The following is a 19,644-nucleotide window of genomic DNA, read 5'->3' on the forward strand; positions in this document are numbered from 1 at the left end:
TTCGAAGCGCCACTGAACAGGCATGTAACTTGTCTGTAAAGGAATGCCACTTCTGAAGGGGGGCAACGTCCATCACTAGGCAACCAGAACTGTCAATCAAATTATTTCTCGCGCCTAAAAAAGTACTTTGAAGTTTGTTAAAAACAAAGACTTACCAATACATTTAGTAGAAAGAAAACACACATCTACCCTACCATTAAAAAAAAAACTGTAGAAAAGCAACACAACAGCACATCAATAAGTAACATTTATTGTTGTCAGGGAAACAATACCGAATATTCTATACGGAGCAGAATTCTACTGTCTGAAAAGGTACATACGCTTCTGACCCATTGACCCATTACTGTAGCGGCGTCTTATGTATGAAAAGGGTACAATTGGAATCATATTCTCTTGAACGTAATCTTTTCATGTTTTGTTGCAGGCCTCCTGGTCATCGTTAGAGACTCGGACTCCGGCCTGCACACCAGAGAATATTAATCCTTTGGGCACCCATCATCTCCCCTCCTCACTACATGAATACTCCGACCCTGTGGATCCCACTTACATATCGCTTTATACAAATGTCACTCAATATGATACCTCTGTGTACTCAAACCGTACTGAATCGACCTCTACAATACAGTGGATGCCCTGATCTAAGTAGCACAGGCTATTATGGGTCAACTCTTTTTATACATGTAATGTGTCAAGCATGAGAATGTGTCATGTTTAAATACAGAGTTTGTAGAGGGTGGCGGGGAGATGGTGGCTGGCTGGGCGCATTCTGTTCTGTGCCCCATTCTGTGTCTGGAGACCAACCTGAGGTGTGTGGGTGGGTGTGTGTGAGAGAGAAAAGTTACTTTTTTATAGATTAAGAATTCAAGTCAATAAAATGAAACTGAAAAAAAGGTTGTTGTTGCTGTTGATCATCCAGAGCCGTAGTTTATCCAAATATGGTTTAGAAACTCTGGTTTATCTATCTTTTTTCCCATCCATCTATCCATTATATTTCTATGGCCCAAATCCACCTAAAAGCATCGGTTACTGGGACGCAAAATCAGTTGTTAGGCTAAGGACCCATGTTAAATTTGCTGTCTTCTCAGTAGCCTGCCTCAAATATATCTGTTACGGTTGAACACAAACCATTAAAAGTTACGTAATTAAGTATTTTATGAAGAAATATAATAACTTGTAATGAAACAATTTATGCGATGTAGTAATAATAATTAGTAGTGTCCCTATGTTTCCTTGTGAGACTGTTTTAAAACGGGGCTTTCTTTAGACGCAACAGGTTGTCAAGCGCTCTTTGTTTTCTTTCCTCTGCACATTGGTTAGCAAGTTAGCACTTCATTGCAGAAAAATAACAAATTCATATATTTTATACTCATGGAGCTCAAATTAAATATATGTTAAGGTCCTTCAAATAACTAGTCTCTTCGACAAACGTGTATCACCTCATTAGCTAGGCTCTATCAGTTTTCGAGGGATAACGTCGACATGAACAAAGTTTCGCTAGCTAACGTTAACGTCGTTTAGTGAGCTAGCTAAGTTATCTCAAACACTCTTCAACATGGACTTGTATCACGTTTTGGAGATGATAGGAGAGGGCTCGTTTGGACGAGTGTATAAAGGACGTAAAAAGTTCAGTGGCCAAGTGAGTATATTGCATATTATTAGGAAAATATTAACGTTACACACTGACTTTTCTTCTGTACGTTAACTTGAGCTTTGACTGCCATCCGAGAGCTTGGAGTGCAACCATTCATTGCGTATCCATTTTGTTTTGGTCCATTGTAGGTCGTGGCACTAAAGTTTATCCCCAAGGTGGGCCGTTCTGAAAAGGAGCTGCGCAATCTCAAAAGAGAAATTGACATCATGAGGGGACTTCAACATCCAAACATTGTCCTGCTATTGGACAGCTTTGAGACTGAAAGAGAGGTATGTAAGCTGTTGTCTTCTCCTACATATATGTCATCACTTATACGTTACATTATTACTTAGCATGGAAGATACATGCATACAATACATTGTAATTACATTGATAACATTATGATAATGCTGTCTATTCATGGCAGGTTGTTGTTGTGACTGAGTATGCAGAGGGAGAGTTGTTCCAGATCCTTGAAGATGATGGGAACTTACCTGAGAGCCAGGTAAAGCCATTGACTCATAATGTAGTAGGTTATTTCTCAACGTATTACAATAAGAATGGCAAAGTACCGTAAAATAAAACCTATTATTGATCAAACAGCAGATATTCATGCATGTATTTTTCATCCTATGCGTAGGTCCGTGAGATTGCCTGCCAGCTGGTCTCTGCCTTGTATTATTTGCATTCCCATCGGATTCTCCACCGTGACATGAAACCACAGAACATTCTGCTGGGCAAAGGAGGGGTGGTGAAGCTGTGTGATTTTGGGTGAGTGTATTTGGTGCTGAAAGGACAGCCTTTGTGTTGAAGGAGAACTTTGTGGTGTTGAAAGCTGTGACATTCAATCCGTTAAGAAAAGCTCTGACGAAGGCCAACAGGCCAAAACGTAAGCTTTAATAAAAACAGTGAGACTGGCAAGAACAGTGTTCGGGTTTCTCTTTACTTTCAAGTAATCTCATTGTTACCATGCACCTGCAACAGACATCTCAGATGTGTGAGTGCCTTTTTGAATTTTGATTCAATCAGTTATAGAAATCTCACTGATGAGGGCACACACTTTATTATATGGATGCGTAAAGGAAACTCAAGTGGAGAATGATGCCTAATTATACCCTATAGTGAGTCTGTCTGCCTTTAACTGTGGCTGTGTGTGTCCTATCCTCCAGATTTGCTAGAGCCATGAGTGTGTCCACCCTGGTCCTGACCTCCATCAAGGGGACGCCCCTCTACATGTCCCCAGAACTGGTAGAGGAGAAGCCCTATGACCACACAGCCGACCTCTGGTCTCTGGGCTGCATCCTCTATGAGCTCCACACGGGGGCGCCACCCTTCTACACAAACTCCATCTTTCAGCTGGTCCAGCTCATAGTCAGAGACCCTGTCAAGTGGCCGGACACCATGAGCCAGACCTGCACGGTACTACAGAGTCCCTGTTAACTCTGAATTAATCCAGTGTTTTACCTTGAAATACAAACTGAATCATGCTATGTTTCACAGTGAAACAATAGGGGAACTAATAGTGAAACATTTAGTTTGTGTGATTCAATTTGGAATTGAAACTAGTGATTTTAAGCTTATGTATATTAATTAAGATAGCATTAACATATTTAGAGTCCCATCACCACATGGCTTGTTTATAATCTTTCCATGCTAGACTTTCCTGAAGGGTTTGTTGACCAAAGACCCACAGAAGAGGTTGTCGTGGCCACACCTCCTAAAACACCCCTTTGTTGCTGATGGAGTTCTAGGTAAGACCCTTTTTTAATTCTACATTCTATTTTTTATAATAGACCTCTTTAAAGAACAGACTGCTATAATAGACATAGAGACCTCGTCTATAACAGACCTCTGATATCTTTGTGTTGTTCCTTGTGTTGTTGTTGTTGTTTTTCTCTGCAGTTCTGTCAGACCCCGTTGCATCCAGCCCGCTGACAGTGGCCCCCAGCCTAGACCTGCAGGCTCGTAAACTCCAGCAGGCAGCGCAGAAAGCAGCGCCACATGGTGGAGAGGGGAGGTTACTGCGCAAGGCCAGGGAACAGAGGGACAAGAGGAGCAGACAGGTGGGCAGACTGGGCCAGAGCTCGACATTAACGCTTGTCCGCTTGCCTGGGACAAGTGGGAAAAAAAATTGCAGGGCAAGCAGACTAAAGATTGAAGTTGACCAAATGGACAAGTAAAAAAAATCACACAAAAACCACAATATCAAACAATTACTCCGATCAGAAATTGGATCAGAGTGTCATCCGGATGCGCACTGTTCTCCCAATTTCAGCAGAGCGCATCGGAGTAGAATTGTTTTGCATTGAAAGGAACAAGCAGTCTTTTTCAATCACAGGGGCCGGTTGCACCAGTTGGTCGTAAGCCCTTCTATGAGTTATGGTGTTAAATTGGGACTATGTCATGATAGGCACAGAAAATATTTAGCAATCTAGATTTTTAAAAGCATGTGTCTCGGGTTCATATTGCACACACTCTGCAGGCTTTCGGAGTTGCATATGCGTGAGTCAATTGCAAATTGCCTACACTTGATTTAAGGTTACATTAGCAAATGTTTCTTATCAGTGATAGATGAGACAACGAATAGATGAGCTATCACCTCCACTTATTTGCCCAGCTAGAGATCAATGAACCAAATACACAGACAGAGATTCGGTTAAACAAAATCACATTGATTGATTAGTCTATCAGACATGTCATGGGTTTTTGGTCGGGAGAAGGCTACTACGCAAGTGAAGAGAAAAATAATCCACTTGTTGAGATGAGCAAACTAGACTAAAGATGATCATAAGCACTCACCTCAATTAAGCTAACATTTTCCTGACCTAATTGTAACCAAATATCCAAACGGAGATTCAGTGAAAACTAAAGTCTGACATTGATTGATCTGTCAAGACGAGTCCCCAGTCCCCACGCTTGTCTCAAATGATGGCGCTGTCCCAATCAAAACAGTGCTGAAATTATCATCTATTCCACACGCGGCTATTGCTTTAATTTATTAACGGTTGGTGGCTTTGGGAGTTTCAGAATGTTTTATCCTTATGATGATACCTTGCTTTGAAGTAGCCTACTTTAGCCATTTGATCCCTGATTAATTGAATGAGGGAATTATTTTATAAAGACATAAAAAGTATTTAGTTGTAATTGTAGTGTTGCAATATTTTATAGGCTACTTAAGGCGTCAGCATGCTTCAGTTCGGCTGGCGCCTAGCCTAACCGAACGAGTGTGCTTGCATACTCCCTTAAAAGACATTTGCTTGAAAAACGAGAAAAAAGTGGCAATAGTACTGTTTGTCCATTTTGAGATGGCGTAGCCAGGAAACACTTCTTCAAAATAGTCATAATTAATTAAAGATAACTCAAATCTGTCATTCATTGTGACGTTTTTGCAAAGAGGTCTTAGTTGCAGAATTTTACATGTAACTAAGATTTTTGGTGCAGTATTTTTCAATGAAAAATTATGCATGAAAACGAGTTGTCTCTCGTTGAACGACAACAAAGACTTTATTGAAGAGTTCCTACTGTTGACCAATCACCGACGAAGGGGCGTAGACTTCGGCTTGCCTCCAGATTGTTTTTGTGTGCCCGATAAGCCGAGAAAACCCTCACCGAAGTCCAAAACGAATAACAATTTCACAAAATGTCGTCATTATATATACACAAACTCTACCGAACTGGGAAGCATGTGGACGCCTTTAGGGTGGCCAACCATCCACCAGGGGAGCCTTAAAGGGGCAGTGTTGTATTTTGATAGGCAGAGTGAAGCCTACATTTTTGCCAAGTTTTCGATGGTAATAATAATAATGATAATAATGCATTTTATTTTGTAAAGTGGTTCCTTGCATCATACAATGCTGTAAAAATTGTGTTACAGACCTTTTTTATGGGGGGTGACTTGAGCTTTCGAACAAGTAAAAAATCTGTCCTACTTGTCCGAAGGTTAATGTCAAGCACGGTGGGCACAAAGTGACAGACAAAGCTGTTGAATCAACACACAGTATCAGGCCAGAAATGTTGTAAAAGTAAAGTATCATGTGTATCATAATTGTGTGTGTCTTAGTCATGAGCGTACAGTACATAGAAATGGGAAGGAAGGACAAGATGTTCTATTCACTATGACTTTCACACTCATCTACACTCTATGCTCAGGTGGGAAACGGAAAGACTGAATCATCTAGTCAGGCACCTTCAAGGAAGCCCCTGTCCAAAGACAGCCTGGTGGCTCCCTCAGATGGTTTGGATCAAGATCTGTCACAATTAACCGCCAATCTGAGTCTTACCCCGAAACAGTCTGCCAGTGAGAGATCCACTAACAGGTACAGTGTGGTGAGACTTTAAAACTCCAAGCAGTCTACTCCCGACAGACAGGTGTGTTCTATGAAAATGATCAATGGAAGGCACTCGCACATCTGAGGGTTGCTTCTCCACGTGCATCGTAAATGTTCAAAGCTTTGACAAAGGCTGTGAAGCTGAAACGTTACTAATTTGTAAAAGTCTTTATGTAAATGTTAAGGGCTTTCCCCGTGTTCCCAGCAGGGGTCAGATCAGCCGGGACTACGAGCAGGAGTTCCCCTCTGTGGAGATTGGGCCCCGACAGGCCCTGAGGCGACCTGAGACTGAGGAAAGGGGCCAGGCCAGGACCAGCCTGAGTGCTGTGAGGCTCCACAGCCAGGTTAGTGTCACTGCTGCTGGAGAGAAGTGCTCTTTGAGAGACAAAAGTCTAGGATAGGGTTTTGGGGTTTTATGAGTTTTGCTTCAGCTTATCATGGTTTGTAATTCATTGTTGGGTCTTTACCACTTTTTGTTAGGATGTTGACAGTGATGAGGAGTGGGAGAGGTTGATCCAGCAGACCTCTGTTTCCAGCGGCCAAACCATTCAAATCATACCTCGATTGAAAGAGAAGTTGCTGACATCCAAAACTCTGGTAACTACTACTCACAGGCAACTACAGTAGAATCAATTTAATTGAATTCAATGCCACCGTAAATACATGTCCCTGTATGTCTTCTATTCTGGTGACAAATCCAATTTCCCCTCTGAGGATCAATAACGTTTATTCAAATGTATTATTTGACATAACCCTGTGTTCCTGTCTTCTTGGTCAGCTATTGGATGGTATCCTGGAGGGGGCGTGTCAAATCCGTCAGCCGCTGAAGGTCCTGTCCAACCTGATCTTGACCTCTGACTCAGAGGACTCCCATCGACTCAGACAGGAAGTTGGACTACCTAATTTCCTGTTCAACCTGGTCCGGGATATTGTGGAGAATCCAGTCGTCGTTAAGGTTAATTTGGTGACATTATGGACAATATTTTCATAGATCTGGACTTGGTCTTCAATAATGCAATGAGATTGGGAGAAAACTATTTGATGACTGTTTTATTCAAGTAAATATGTGCCCGTAAGGAAATAGCAATGTTCATTTCGGTGGATATCCCCTCAACTGCTAACTCTCTTTTTCTGTCTCTCTCTTCATGTTAATAATCTTCATCAGCAACCGTGGAGTGTGACAGTACTGGGGGAAGTGATTGTTCTACTCTTGAACTATTGGGAGAAGAACTGTGACTGGCAACAAGCAGAGAACAAGTTTGTTTCTTCATTTCTTCTCCCCTCTTAGTGGTTTAAAATGGGTGTATTTAGTACATTTACATAGTTAAGAGGTCATAGTTTTAAAATTACATAATGCTTAACAATATTTCAATGTCATATGACACATAAAACCTCTTCTCACTGTAGACTGGAAGATTACGCCATGCCTTTTTTCAAGATTCTGCTTCGGCCTGACCCTAACCCTTTGGCAGTAAGTATGAAACCACTCAAAGAAATGCAGTAGGCTAGTCATGTTGAATTGGCTCTGAACAGACTCCTTTTCTCCATCTCACATCTAGCCTCTGGCAGCAGCCGTTTTGGCCATATTCAGCCAGTGTGGAGTCTCTGTGGATGTTAGCATGGACAGGATCACTGCCCAGCTCAACAAGCTTCTCTCAGACTCTGATGAGGTAGGCTATGTGTGTCTATTAAATTGCGTAACTAATGTACTAATATGAGTGTATGAATGAATGGGCGGCAGGTAGCTCAGTGGGTAAGAGCGTTGTGCCAGTAACCGAAAGGTCGCTGGTTCTAATCCCCGAGCCGACTAGGTGAAAAATCTGTCGATGTGCCCTTAAGCAAGGCACTTAACCCTAATTGCTCCTTTAAGTCGCTCTGGATAAGAGCGTCTGCTAAATGACTAAAATGTAAAAAAATTAAATGAATGGTGTTATGTGTAAATATTTTACATATGGATTTTATACAAATTATTTGTATGACAGCTTTATTTATTTCTTTAAATAGTTTTGCAATGTAAAAAAAAAATAGGATTTGTTGTGTCTGACTAGACTGTTCCCTGAAATGTTCCCTCTCCCAGCCACGCGTCCCGTTACCACCAGGCTGGGGGTTCTGTGATGGCTTCTTGTCATTGGTTCTCCACACCCTAACTGAGGTTAGTTGTGCCTGCATACAGATTTGTCAATGACCAGAATATTTCGATCCATAAAAAAATATATCCCCTTTATTCTCTGGACAGAATGAAAACCCTCCACACTCTGCTTCTTTGGATCCAAGCATTCTGCGCCTCCTATGGGCGAAAGTTGGTACTTCACTGGAGAAGACATCAGCCAAAACAGAGTTCTGCTCCTCAAACGGTATAAACTAGACCACCTGATAATGTTGGTCTCTCACCAACATTTAACACAATGAAGAAGGCTAAAATGGAAACGTCTGTGTAATCTGTTTCCCTGCCTGCTTAAAAAAAGACATTAAACAACAACAAAAATATTGTCTGGAATTCTGTTTTGGACAAGTTTTAGGTTGAGCGCGATGTTACATGCTTTCTCTCACCATTCTAACATAAACGGTTTCCATCTCCTCTCCCATCAGGACTGTATGTGTTCCTGTCCCTCGCCCTTTTTGTCCTTACCAGGGACCCGTACAGCTGTGTTCCCCTGTTCTCAGACAGCGACACAAACTGTATACTCACCCTGGGCCACCTGCTCACCACTGATTGGTTAGTGACCTCTCCATCTCTCTCTCCCTCTAGCTGTCTTCTCGCATAACACATCTTCTTATCCACTAGTGATTATCCCATGAATACTTGTAGCATACCAACAGTCAATCACTGCCATACTGTCACGGTGGTGATATGTGGAGAGTGCCTCGTCTCTTCCAGTGTTTCCAGGCCGTCTGAGGAGACTCGCGGCCAGCTTTGGGTTGGTGACTCCAGTGTGAACAGCCTATCAGTGTTGAGCTGCCACCTGCTGTGTTTCCCCTTTGCCCTGGACCTGTCGTCAGAGACGATGGACAGACTACTCCAGCTGTACCACAGCGCTGGCATTGTCTCTGGCCTGCTGCAGGTCAGGCTCTCCCCTTACAAGAACATTGTTAAGCCTTTGGATGTATGAGTATATATTGACAATGCGCAAAGACCCCACTCTTAATTGATCTCCCTCTCTGTTGACATGTCTGTCTGACATACCGAGTGACCTTACCGTTTTTATGATGCAATTTAAGATAACTCTTTCTCAAGTCACACATCAGGTTCATCCCACAACTGCTATTCCTCCACACTGCTGTCTTGGCACCATTGGGAGAACATTGTGTTGTTCAATGTCAATGTCTGGTGTCTTTGACGGTTGAACTGGATTGTGTGTGTTTTTTTTTTTTTCTGTTCTGTACCAGGTTGTCCAGTCCGTTCCTCCGTCTCTACTGGAACTGCCTCTCTCTCTGCTGTGTCGCCTGCTGCTGTGTGACCCCAGCCGCTCTGTCCCCTGCTTCACAGCAGCTACCAGGGCCCAAGGCTTCTTCTCTCCACCCAGCAGTGACCCCAAGGAGGATAGAAGAGACCAGGCCCCAGCCTCCAGGGTCAGGGACCAGGCTGGGCACCCAGTGTCTGTGTCTAGGACTGCCAGCTCCCTTCTCTCTGCCCTGCTAAAGCCTGATAGTGAAGCCCTGTGGGGGTCGGCCGTGGAGCTCCTCACCCTGCTGTCCCAGGCTGCCCGCTGCTCTCCCAGGTCCCGACCTTCCACCCCTCATCTCCACCTGGAGACTGCTCCCCTGCACCAGGCCCTGGCTCACCCAGACGACAGGGTCAGATCTGCTGCCTGTAGCCTGCTAGGTAACCTGGACCCGTTTACACCTCCTAATCCTCCCTCCACAAGTGACCCACAACGGACCCGGCTGCAACCCGCCATCCTCAGAGACATAATTGGCTGTCTCCACGACCCCTCTGCGTCCGTACGGAGGATGGCCTGCAGGGCCGTGGGTAATTGGCTGGGGCTCATCGGAAAGGCAGGGTTTAGAACACGGAGAGCCAGTGGGAGAGAGGCCAGTATTGCCCGTATTACAGCCCGGGACAGGAAGAAGGGCAAGCCAGACAAGACTGTGTCCTCCCAGTCCCTGGTAGGAGCTAGAGGAGACTCATCCACAACACTCAAACAGCAAGTAGCAGACCAGGAGGATGGCAGTGGATGGGTGAAGGAAGCCAATGGGGCAACAACCAAGCTACTCTCCCTCATAACGGACCCTGATGCGCTGACACGCCGCCACTGCTGCGCTGCCCTTGGCAACATGGCCGCCGTGGAAGGGGGTGTGGCTTCACTGCTGGAGGGAGACGTGCCCCTCCTCCTCCTACAGGCCGCCTGTACCGACTCCCAGCATGCAGTCCAACGAGCGGCCGTCACTACCCTGGGCTTATACAGCCAACAGGACGCACTACGACAGGTAATAGAGGGTGATATTACCAAGGGGTAGACATTGAAATAAATATAAGTTTAGTCGGAGTGGGTCAAATGTCGACTGTTATCCCCTCAGAACCCCTTGCTTACACAAACATTATTTATTTATCAGTCTTTCTATTATATAATTTATTGAGTTTCTTGTATGTTGCCATATCTCATGTCATGATTGAACACCAAAACTTTCTTAACTCACCATTGCCTTGGGTCATTTAACTCTGGATGCAACACTGCATGTCTGCTCACACACACACATTCACTCTCTCCCACTCTCATGCTTACACACACACACACTCACACTCTCTCCCTCACACACTCACACTCTCTATCACACACACACACACACACACATTCTCGCTCTCTCTAACACATACACAAACATACACACTCTGTCTCTCTACTCAGACCATATTCCAACCTCTCTCATCTGTGCCTTAAGGCTCTGCTGTCCCTTGATGCACGTGAGAAACTTCGTCAGGCTTCACAGCATGTAGCACCTCCACAGTGTGACTACTGTCAGATCATCAAGCTGCTATGAAGGCCAGTGCAGTGGGTGAGAGAATAGTGTGTGTCTATTTGGTAAAATCAGTCTTGTGGATCAGCCCGTCTGCTTTTGCCTTAATACTGGGATTCAATGTATAAGCTGGATGCCGGATGCTGTATCCTCTATCCATAACCCATCTGTGCAGCGCGCTGGTTTATAAAATGATTGCCATCAATATTTGATGTCTTTGTTTTAAAAGATAAAAGCAAACTTCATTACATTGAGGGATTGTCATTTGTCAGTTGGGATAACTTGTTAACATGTTTTACTCTCTTGAATTGAAAGGAGCATAATTTATTTGTTTAGTTTGGCCAATATGTTCTAAGTGCCTGTATAGCGTTAACTGGTACAATGAGGTCTGGAGTTGTACGATGCAAGTCAAGTTTTTTGAGTGTTTCTAATGTAATTTGTAATGCTTTGAATTTGATTAAAACATGTAGTGTAGGCCTATCAGAAATTGATAGATTTTGTTTAACAATGTAAAAATATGGTTTTCAAGTAATTCTTGAGGAAGACTTTTGAATTGTTATGCACTGGTATTAATAAACCCTCCTGTGCCATTCTAATGATGAGTACTACATTTGTGATAGTTTTTTTCTAACCTGCTCTTGAGCCAATCTTAAAAATGACATATACACAAACTATAAATTCATTCATTCGACTCATAATTTAACAAAGTAAAATAACTAATTTTTTTAACAAAAAAAATACAGGTAGCCAAGTGAGCGAGTTTTCAAAATAATATTCTAAAAAATCTGTTTATTTTTATTGCATTAATAAGATGTCAAATTTTAAATTAGCCCATTTTATGAGACGGAATATCATTCATGTATCCATGTAAAGGGATTTACAACATTGGCATTACACATGTTGGTTGTCCAACTCTCTTGACAAAGTGCAGTTTGCAGCAATTAGCAGGAAGAGAGATCATGTTGCGGATTTCCTTGTGGCACAAAAATGTTTCGTATGATCCAATTACATTTTAGATGGGCATAAGGTCTCTTGTGAAAATGTCTCAAATTAGTATTTGTCCAAGTAAATGTTTTTCCCCCGGTGTACATAAAACAATATATTTGAGTGTGATGCATCCCCTTAAAACATCCATTTGAGGAGATAAAATATTGGGATGCAGAACATCAAAATTGTTGAACATTTATATGCTTGATAACATTTGGTCCTAGGCTGTGTGATATAATGTAACTGATAAAGAGTCGAAACACACCTTCAATGATAATTGTATTTTTGTTGTGGAGTAGGCTAGTGCCTGATTTCATGCTCATCCCATATAAAAAGAAACGTTGAACTGACAGTTTAATATGTATGTAATAACACAATTTTACATGTAAAATGACATGTTGGGATTTTTGGCATATAATGTTTTCGATATGTAGGTCTACACCACTTAGAACTAGTCTTGTTTCTACAGAAAATGACATGCCCGAGAGTGAATACTTGGTCAATGATTGCACTTGTTTGAAAAATGTATAAATGTATATGCTACAGGTATGTATGTCAAAGCAAATCCTGTCGCGTCTAAAAATTGCTTGCCCTCCATAACAAAAATATAGACGGGTGTTTTTGGCCTTTCCTGCCGAGGAGCAGCTTGATAAAGCAATAAAACGTTAAGATAGATTTGAAATCAAGCCAGATTCTGTACAACAGTCCACGCTTTGTAAAAGACAACAACATAGGCTATGCATTAAAAAAAAATACTTTTAATGCCTCATTTCGAAGCAGTTCCAAGAAGTATCCTAATCTATCCGTTATTTCGTTTATGTGGGCTAAATCTCCCCTGGCTTTTCGCCAGAAATTACCCATGCATAACGGAGATGAGCTCAAAACAAGAATAAACTGTTAGGCTACTGTGTAGACACAAATCACTTTATTTGAATAAAACGAATGACATGTAACACAAAGGAAATATATTGAGAGGAAACATTGGAATTATTTCAAAATTACTAAATGGTTGGTTATTTTATCTGGTGTAACTTATTGGTCGTAATCGTGTTGCTGAATGGCGTGAGGCTTAATTTTGAAAGTAATAGAATCTCAATATCACAAAATGACATTAATACACATTGCATTAAAAGCTGTATTTCAGAAACATGATTGTATATCGCCAAGATAACAGACCATATTTGAAAAAGATGCAGTGTCCTACTCATTCATCCAAAAGATTGATAACAAATAATTACATTATGTTAAGACATTTCAGAGTTATTGCATTTCAACTTCAATTCATTAAAAAAGCAACAGCAATTCAATTGGATTAATTCCTATTTAATTTAATTTTCAAATTTAAAGATGATATATTGTAACATTTGCGTAAAGCAGATTGACCATTTTTAGAAACATTTAGAATTGTACCTAATTATAAAATACAAGTTTATACTAAATTAATTGACACTGCATCCTCATAGACAAAAGCGGGAAAGAACATGAAAAGCTATCACAAACTTTCTAGTGAAAAATAGTTTTTTTGTTATTTTTAGAAAAAAAGCAAAGGCTGACTACCTACCTACCATCTCTCCTTCAAGACACAATTGAAAAAGTATTTATAAATCAGACAAAAGCATACCCGCCATATAAAATCACAAACCCTGATTTTTTTTTTTTCGCGCTTTTACAGCAAGTAAAGAGACGGAGGGTCCCACGTTGATTTCTGAAATCCTATACCATCTAATCCAGTGAAGAGAAACGACTAGGAAAGAGCTAGAGACAAGTGCATTTGCTGAGAGAGAGCATAGAATGTGAGGCTGCTATGGAATCAGTGCACAGTAGCTATATAGCATCATATAGACAGACAGAACTCGCTAATTTTAGTAGCCATGAAAGTCTTTGCCATGCAAAAAAATCTCCAGTCAAGAATTACCAACTTACATACTTCTAGAACTTTGGGCATGAATTGCATAACCTGAGCTATAAAACTGATTGTATCATATTGCAATTTGCAACTAAGGGGACAACACTTTCAACAAAATCTTAAGTCTTCCCTAAAGGCTGTTTTTGCATTCATATTTATATTACTTGGCTCTCAATTATTGGAATAATAATTTGGGAAAATATACAAATAGTGCAAAGCTCCCACAAATAAACAAAGATTGTCTTTTGATTAAAAGCTAATGAGTATATTGAACCAGTAGCTAAGTTATTGACATCAAGACCAGTGTAAGGCCTTAATTGAATCACATTAATCTAACCAGTATATAAAACACACCACTGGTGGAAATCAAACCCATCTCCATTCAACAGGAAACCCATTCAGAAATTGATTGTCAGCTGAGACAGAGCATCACAGTGCAGGCTTGCTTGGTTAGTGCCGATTGCCGAAACAGTGGAAGTATAAAGTAGTTGTTTGACTCGTAAAAAAAAAAAAAAATCACATAATCAAAACATGCAATTGAACCTGTTTGTCACCCCCCACCCTGACCCTCCCCCGCCCCAAAAATGTAATATTACATTTCAAAACATTGAAAAACTTTAACATTTCCCTGTCATTTTTCCTTCACATCTACTTGCAGAAATTCTTCGTCATCTTGTCTTCATCATCAGGCGTCGGTGTCCGGTTGCTTGAGCCGCTGACTGCGGGCCTTGTACACTTCGATCAGTAGGTCTTTAACATACTGGATCTCCCTCTCCACTGATTCTGCTTTGTCCCGAAGTTCCCGGTTATGCCCCTCCAGACCGTGTAGCTGCTCCTCAAGGCAGTCCAGCTCCGCCCTTTTACGTTGGCGATACCTGGTGGTGTGGGGTCAAGCAGGGGAAGAAGATAGGATTCATCAGAGTGAAATCCGAATAAAAGTCAAATGCCAGTGGCAATGTTCTATTTAGTTATGGTTTCAACAAATCAGTCATAGAACAAACTTTGGATAACCACAAACCGGCCAATTCAGAGTTGAGATAAGCGCACACAACTCAGACTTTCACGAACATCATTTATTGATGTCAATGGGAGACTTGCGTAGAAATTCAAGTGCGCAGATCTCAAGTTTGAATACCACCTTAAGCGCTTGGTTGAATCATCATACCTATGAGCGGCAGTCTTGTTTTGGTCTCTCTTCTTCTGCTTGCGCTCTGGCGGATGGTGGACCTCCCCTGGCATTGTTTCTTTCAGCTCAGGCTTCACGAGGGGACAGGGGTCCTCCTTCAACCCCAACAGCACCTGCCTGTCAAGAGCCTCCCTATCCATTGCCAGACACTCAGGGCTCTGCTGGTCCTCTAAGAACCCACCACAGTGGAAGTCATGATGTTGACGGCCCATCTCTAAACCCTCTGCCTTGACCTGCTCGCTGACCGTCCCTAGGAAGCTGTGGTGGTAGGAGGCCTCTGATTGGGATGCTGCCTGAAGATAACAACCCTCACTGGTCTCCGTCTTCCAAGGAATAGTGGACATCTTGGAAGACAACTCACTGACTACGCCAACTTTGACATTACTACTCAACAATTCTATCTCACTGCTACTAGCACATCCTCCACCACCACAACTGACATTCACCTCCCTCATGCCATACATCAACAGCTCCTCTTTCTTGTGTGGGATATCCAACGGCCCGCCAAAGCCACCATACCCACCGCCAACACCAACAACTTTGCTGCCTCCAACACCTATGACCTCTTCTGCGAACTGACAATTTTTCTCTTCCTTGGGTAAAATGGCGCATCTTCGAATCTCAACTGCACTGCCTAGACAGTAACCTTTCCCGACTACCCGCTCGTCCTCTACACAGCTGTAACTGCCACTTAGAGTCACCGATGGGTTACTTCCTTTGGAACTCCATATGCTATTCTCGTAGACCTCGCCCACCCTCACCCCGTCTGAAACTCTTTTGCGACTACACACATTGGGGCGACTGCTACAACTGTAAGGGGCGTGTCTAGGCAATTTTGATCGCCCAATGGGCCCGCCTCCGCAAAAGCTCAGCAGGTCTAGTTCCCCAGTTGCCAGGGTAACAAGTAGAGGGCTGTGTTCCGATTGGTTGGAGGTGGAGTATGATGACGCATGAAAGGGCAACTGGTAGTATGACTGGTGGGGACCCACTGGCGGTGGACCCTTGTCGCATTTTCCCAGTTTCGGTCCTTTCTCCGGCAGCGGTTCGGACAGGAAGTAGTCCTCCAGTTGAGCGAGTTCCTCTTGCAGCAGAGAAGTCATGACCTCCAAGTCAGAGGGCACCTGGATGTCATGCTGGAGGGGTGAGGGAGGAAGGGAGGAATTGGGGGAGGGAGAGGGGTGAGGGTTTGGGAGGTACGAGGAGAAATCCACTTCTTCCGTCATCCAGTCCGTGAGACCATCACCTATTGAGAGAAGAAAAATACAAAATTGTCATAAATGCAAGAAACATCATCGTTAATTGATTGTAATTAATTACAACTACATAGCAATGGTAATGAAATTGTATATATTGATAATGGAAAAACAAATAACGTGTTTGTATTTTAAAGCCTGAACATTGAAGTGAATGAAAACAACTTAAATCGTAGCTTAATTTCAGCAGGAAAAAACTTGAGACGTTAGCTACTTTATTACTCACTGTTCGAAGGAGAACGAATGTGCTGCAGTGCGGTGCCCACCTGAAATGTGGAAAAATAAAAAAGCGTACTCTGCAACTCACCAATTAAGTGCTGGCTCTCCTCTGGCACCTCCCCCCTGCACCCCTGCGATTGGCTGAGGTTAGCCTGTGGGTGAGAGAGAGCGAGGGGGTCTGCCGGGCAGACGCGAAGTGTCTTCCAGAGAGGAGCTGCTGACGTTGCCATCATTTTGTCTATTGTGCTTTTGATTCAATCCGATTAGTCCGATTGTACGATATGAGTTGGTGGGGTCTGAGAGTTGAGCCACAGTGAGCAGGGCTGGGTGAGCATAATGACACCTATAGGAGGTAAAGAATTAGTAGGGAGGTGTTAAAACGAGTCCTTAAAAACTGTATACACTGACACTTTGGGTCGCTGATCATCAACACAAAAACAGTGGCTGAGACATTTCTTAAAACAGTATGGGTCACTCATATCATACAAAAAGAATAGATGTCCCACTTAACAAAGGAACAAGAAGAAAACATATGGGATTGACCCCATTCAGTCTCTAGGTGGTTAGATAGGGAAACACCTCAACAGGTTTGCAAGCCCAACACTTACAATATTACGTTTTAAAATTGTGCTTTTGAATAGCAGGTCATCACAATAAATAGAAATATAACCTAATTTTGCACTATTACCATTTTTTTACTTTTTTTTTTTTTACATGTTATCATATTGTTATTAGTACAGGTAACACATGACCTCAAGGTCCCACTCCCAACTAAGGTTCTTGGCTTTTTGAACGTACCTCTCTGACCTTACAAAATCTTTAAAGATTCAGATCATAATGGTGCAATAACAACCCAAGCCAAACCCACAATACAGACAGCAATATTAGCACATTCTGTGCACTGACAAACAGTACAAACAAAAAAAAACGGTTTAATCGTCAGAAATAAAAGATCTCTCAAAGTCAGAATAACTTCACAGGAACTGAGAGTCAGAAGGTGTGCTGTCACGCCAACCACACCACAAAGGTTATGTTGATGCACTTGGTGCATTCAAGACACGTGGGCTTAAGCCAATGACATAATGCATACCTGTTTATGTTCTAGAATAACCCAGACTCATCTGGAACACCGTTACTTCATCAATATGGTTAACTATCTAATTGGCCTAGTCTAAACAATCAGCCTACACATGCACCATGTAAGACCATCATTAATAATAGAGAAGCACCTTAGCCTAAAGGATGTATAACTATAACAACAGCTTCATTAATGGAAACCTATTCCCATCTGACAACACCTTTCGCCAAGACAGACTAAAATATACTGCGCCAATACAGTTTACAGTAATGGCCATACTGTACATGTATCACAAAAATAGTGTGTTTAAAAATATTAACAGCAATAACATAATAAACTATTATAATTATCATTTTGCTGCCATTGTAATAATCATTTATGGGCTGTCTATTTGTATTGTTGTGGTGTGATTACTGTTGTTGATGTTGTTTATTGTTGTAGTTGTTGACAAAGTTTTCAGCAGTCACCACAACGCTGTAGGTATTATAAGCACTAAAAACGTTCAATTAAAAATACCACCCGTAGATTACATTATTGAGTTAAATGTATCTCAAATTGATACAATGTAATATGCACAACAGTTCAAGTGAGTGGGTTGGCAACAAAGTTTCGAACGCTTCAGAAAATATATAATGTAACAAGTTTCACTTACTCCATTCTTGCTGAAAGTTGTGAGTTTGGGGTGCGTTGCAAGAGCAAAGCACGGCTTCTTTCGGGGGTCCGAGTTCTTCTCAAATTCAACAAGCCATTCTCTCTCGGAAAATCCGGGACAGAAGTGAAGTCTTGTTGCTTCTTTGTTGTGATGAACTTGATGACTGAGAGACGATTTATTGAGCGAGAGCATCAGTTCATTCACACCTAGCAACCGGCTGCGTCACGGGCAGGCAAACCATGCTGTAGATTCCTCCGCCCTCTTTCTCTCCATCCTTCTCTTGTTTTCAAGACATCCGCGCACGCTCCAGTGTGAGACTTGAAGAAGATCTATTCAATATATTTGCTATTGGTGGAGAGATCTTTACAAGCATATTGATGTTTAGGTGGGAGGAGGATGCAGGCTATAGCTGGTTCCCTATGACAGCAGGTGCACAGAAAATGTAAACATGCCTGATGCCCAAAATGTGACTTATTCTTGATGCCACAGGGCGTAAACACACTGATACGCCTCATTGTTTACATGGGGACTATTTCATTACATGCTGCGAGGAAGGACACCATCTGCTAAACAGGGGATGCTTGGTTGCTATTGCAACTCAGTTGCATCAGCGCTTCAGGCAGAGCGCAGATTCGCTGGATGCACCGAACCTGTCGCTCCGCTATTGGTTGTGGAAGGATAGATCTGTTGCCCGATTGGCTACACGGTGCTAGGCATTCATCCCGGTGGTTTTTCAGTTTACCGCTCTCTGTGCACATGTTCCACGTAAACAACATCCCGAGCGTAAACGGAGGAAGGAGGAAGGTTTCCAAAGAGGCGGCTGCGGCACATCATCTCTGTTCTGAAAAGTGTTAGCATGTTGTATTGGGATTCCACTATAGGCTACATTGTAGCCCAATAATTACTCCCGTAAAGTGGATTATACCTGGTTTGTAACGTTGTCATAAAGATGTGCTACAAAGAACGTCTGAGAAATTCCTTAAATTGCATGTAGGCTATGGGAAATTCTTCATGCAGCCCAAAATCCAAAAAGGAGATAACACTTAAAAGCAGGAGCCTATAAGGTTACACCGATTAAACATCTATAGAAAGCTTGTATTCCATTTCAATTATCTTATCTAGGCTCTAGAAAATTGCTTGGTGGTGAGTAAATGAAGAACAGGCAAAGAAAAACAACCACTCCAGTCTCCCCATCCCTTGTTCGTGCGTAGGCTAGTATTGTATCCAATGTTGACCAATTTACATTCTAGACCTCTAGACCCACAGGGTGCTGTGTAAACCTGTTGTGATTAAACGATAACAAATGGAAACAACTCATTTAATCGCATCTTCAGCACATTTTATTTAGCCTGTAGGGGGTTGGCTTGAAGGAATCTTCCGCTTCGCACCTCCTGCTCCGCTCTGCCTGTTGCTGCCTTGGCACACGCGCTCCTGTAACTGGATTATGGT

General features: G+C 42.3%; 2 protein-coding genes across 2 annotated transcripts; one reads left to right on the top strand and one right to left on the bottom strand.

Moving 5' to 3' along the window:
- The first annotated feature begins 1,283 nt into the window (after nt 1-1,283).
- On the top strand, nt 1,284-11,510 carry stk36 (serine/threonine kinase 36 (fused homolog, Drosophila)). Its single transcript, XM_084177598.1, has 20 exons — nt 1,284-1,636; nt 1,780-1,920; nt 2,058-2,135; nt 2,271-2,401; nt 2,800-3,049; nt 3,288-3,381; nt 3,533-3,693; nt 5,780-5,946; nt 6,167-6,302; nt 6,439-6,555; nt 6,737-6,913; nt 7,124-7,215; nt 7,366-7,429; nt 7,518-7,628; nt 8,036-8,110; nt 8,195-8,312; nt 8,548-8,674; nt 8,837-9,020; nt 9,346-10,386; nt 10,840-11,510. The coding sequence occupies exons 1-20, from the start codon at nt 1,553-1,555 to the stop codon at nt 10,936-10,938; spliced, it is 3,447 nt and encodes a 1,148-aa protein (XP_084033724.1). The 5' UTR covers nt 1,284-1,552; the 3' UTR covers nt 10,939-11,510.
- A 1,301-nt stretch (nt 11,511-12,811) lies between these two features.
- atf5a (activating transcription factor 5a) lies at nt 12,812-18,359 on the bottom strand. Its single transcript, XM_084178360.1, has 4 exons — nt 18,196-18,359; nt 16,554-16,808; nt 14,973-16,236; nt 12,812-14,682 (listed from the first exon to the last, which is right to left on the bottom strand). Exons 2-4 carry the CDS (start codon nt 16,696-16,698, stop codon nt 14,493-14,495), a joined length of 1,599 nt encoding a protein of 532 aa, XP_084034486.1. The 5' UTR covers nt 16,699-16,808; nt 18,196-18,359; the 3' UTR covers nt 12,812-14,492.
- Nucleotides 18,360-19,644: the final 1,285 nt, after the last annotated feature.

This window comes from Coregonus lavaretus, assembly GCF_964263955.1.
Source record: "Coregonus lavaretus genome assembly, chromosome: 15".
NCBI classification, from domain to species: Eukaryota; Metazoa; Chordata; class Actinopteri; order Salmoniformes; family Salmonidae; genus Coregonus; species Coregonus lavaretus.

What these genes read in the sequence shown, in the direction of transcription:
- atf5a (XM_084178360.1), bottom strand. Translation starts at nt 16,698, where the DNA reads ATGATGGCAACGTCAGCAGCTCCTCTCTGGAAGACACTTCGCGTCTGC. An exon ending in GGAGAGCCAGCACTTAATTG is followed by an intron (nt 16,237 to 16,553) that starts GTGAGTTGCAGA and finishes TTCTCTCAATAG; the next exon opens with GTGATGGTCTCACGGACTGG. An exon ending in AACAAGACTGCCGCTCATAG is followed by an intron (nt 14,683 to 14,972) that starts GTATGATGATTC and finishes CCACACCACCAG; the next exon opens with GTATCGCCAACGTAAAAGGG.
- stk36 (XM_084177598.1), top strand. Translation starts at nt 1,553, where the DNA reads ATGGACTTGTATCACGTTTTGGAGATGATAGGAGAGGGCTCGTTTGGA. An exon ending in TGTTGCTGATGGAGTTCTAG is followed by an intron (nt 3,382 to 3,532) that starts GTAAGACCCTTT and finishes TTTTCTCTGCAG; the next exon opens with TTCTGTCAGACCCCGTTGCA. An exon ending in TTCTCCACACCCTAACTGAG is followed by an intron (nt 8,111 to 8,194) that starts GTTAGTTGTGCC and finishes TTCTCTGGACAG; the next exon opens with AATGAAAACCCTCCACACTC.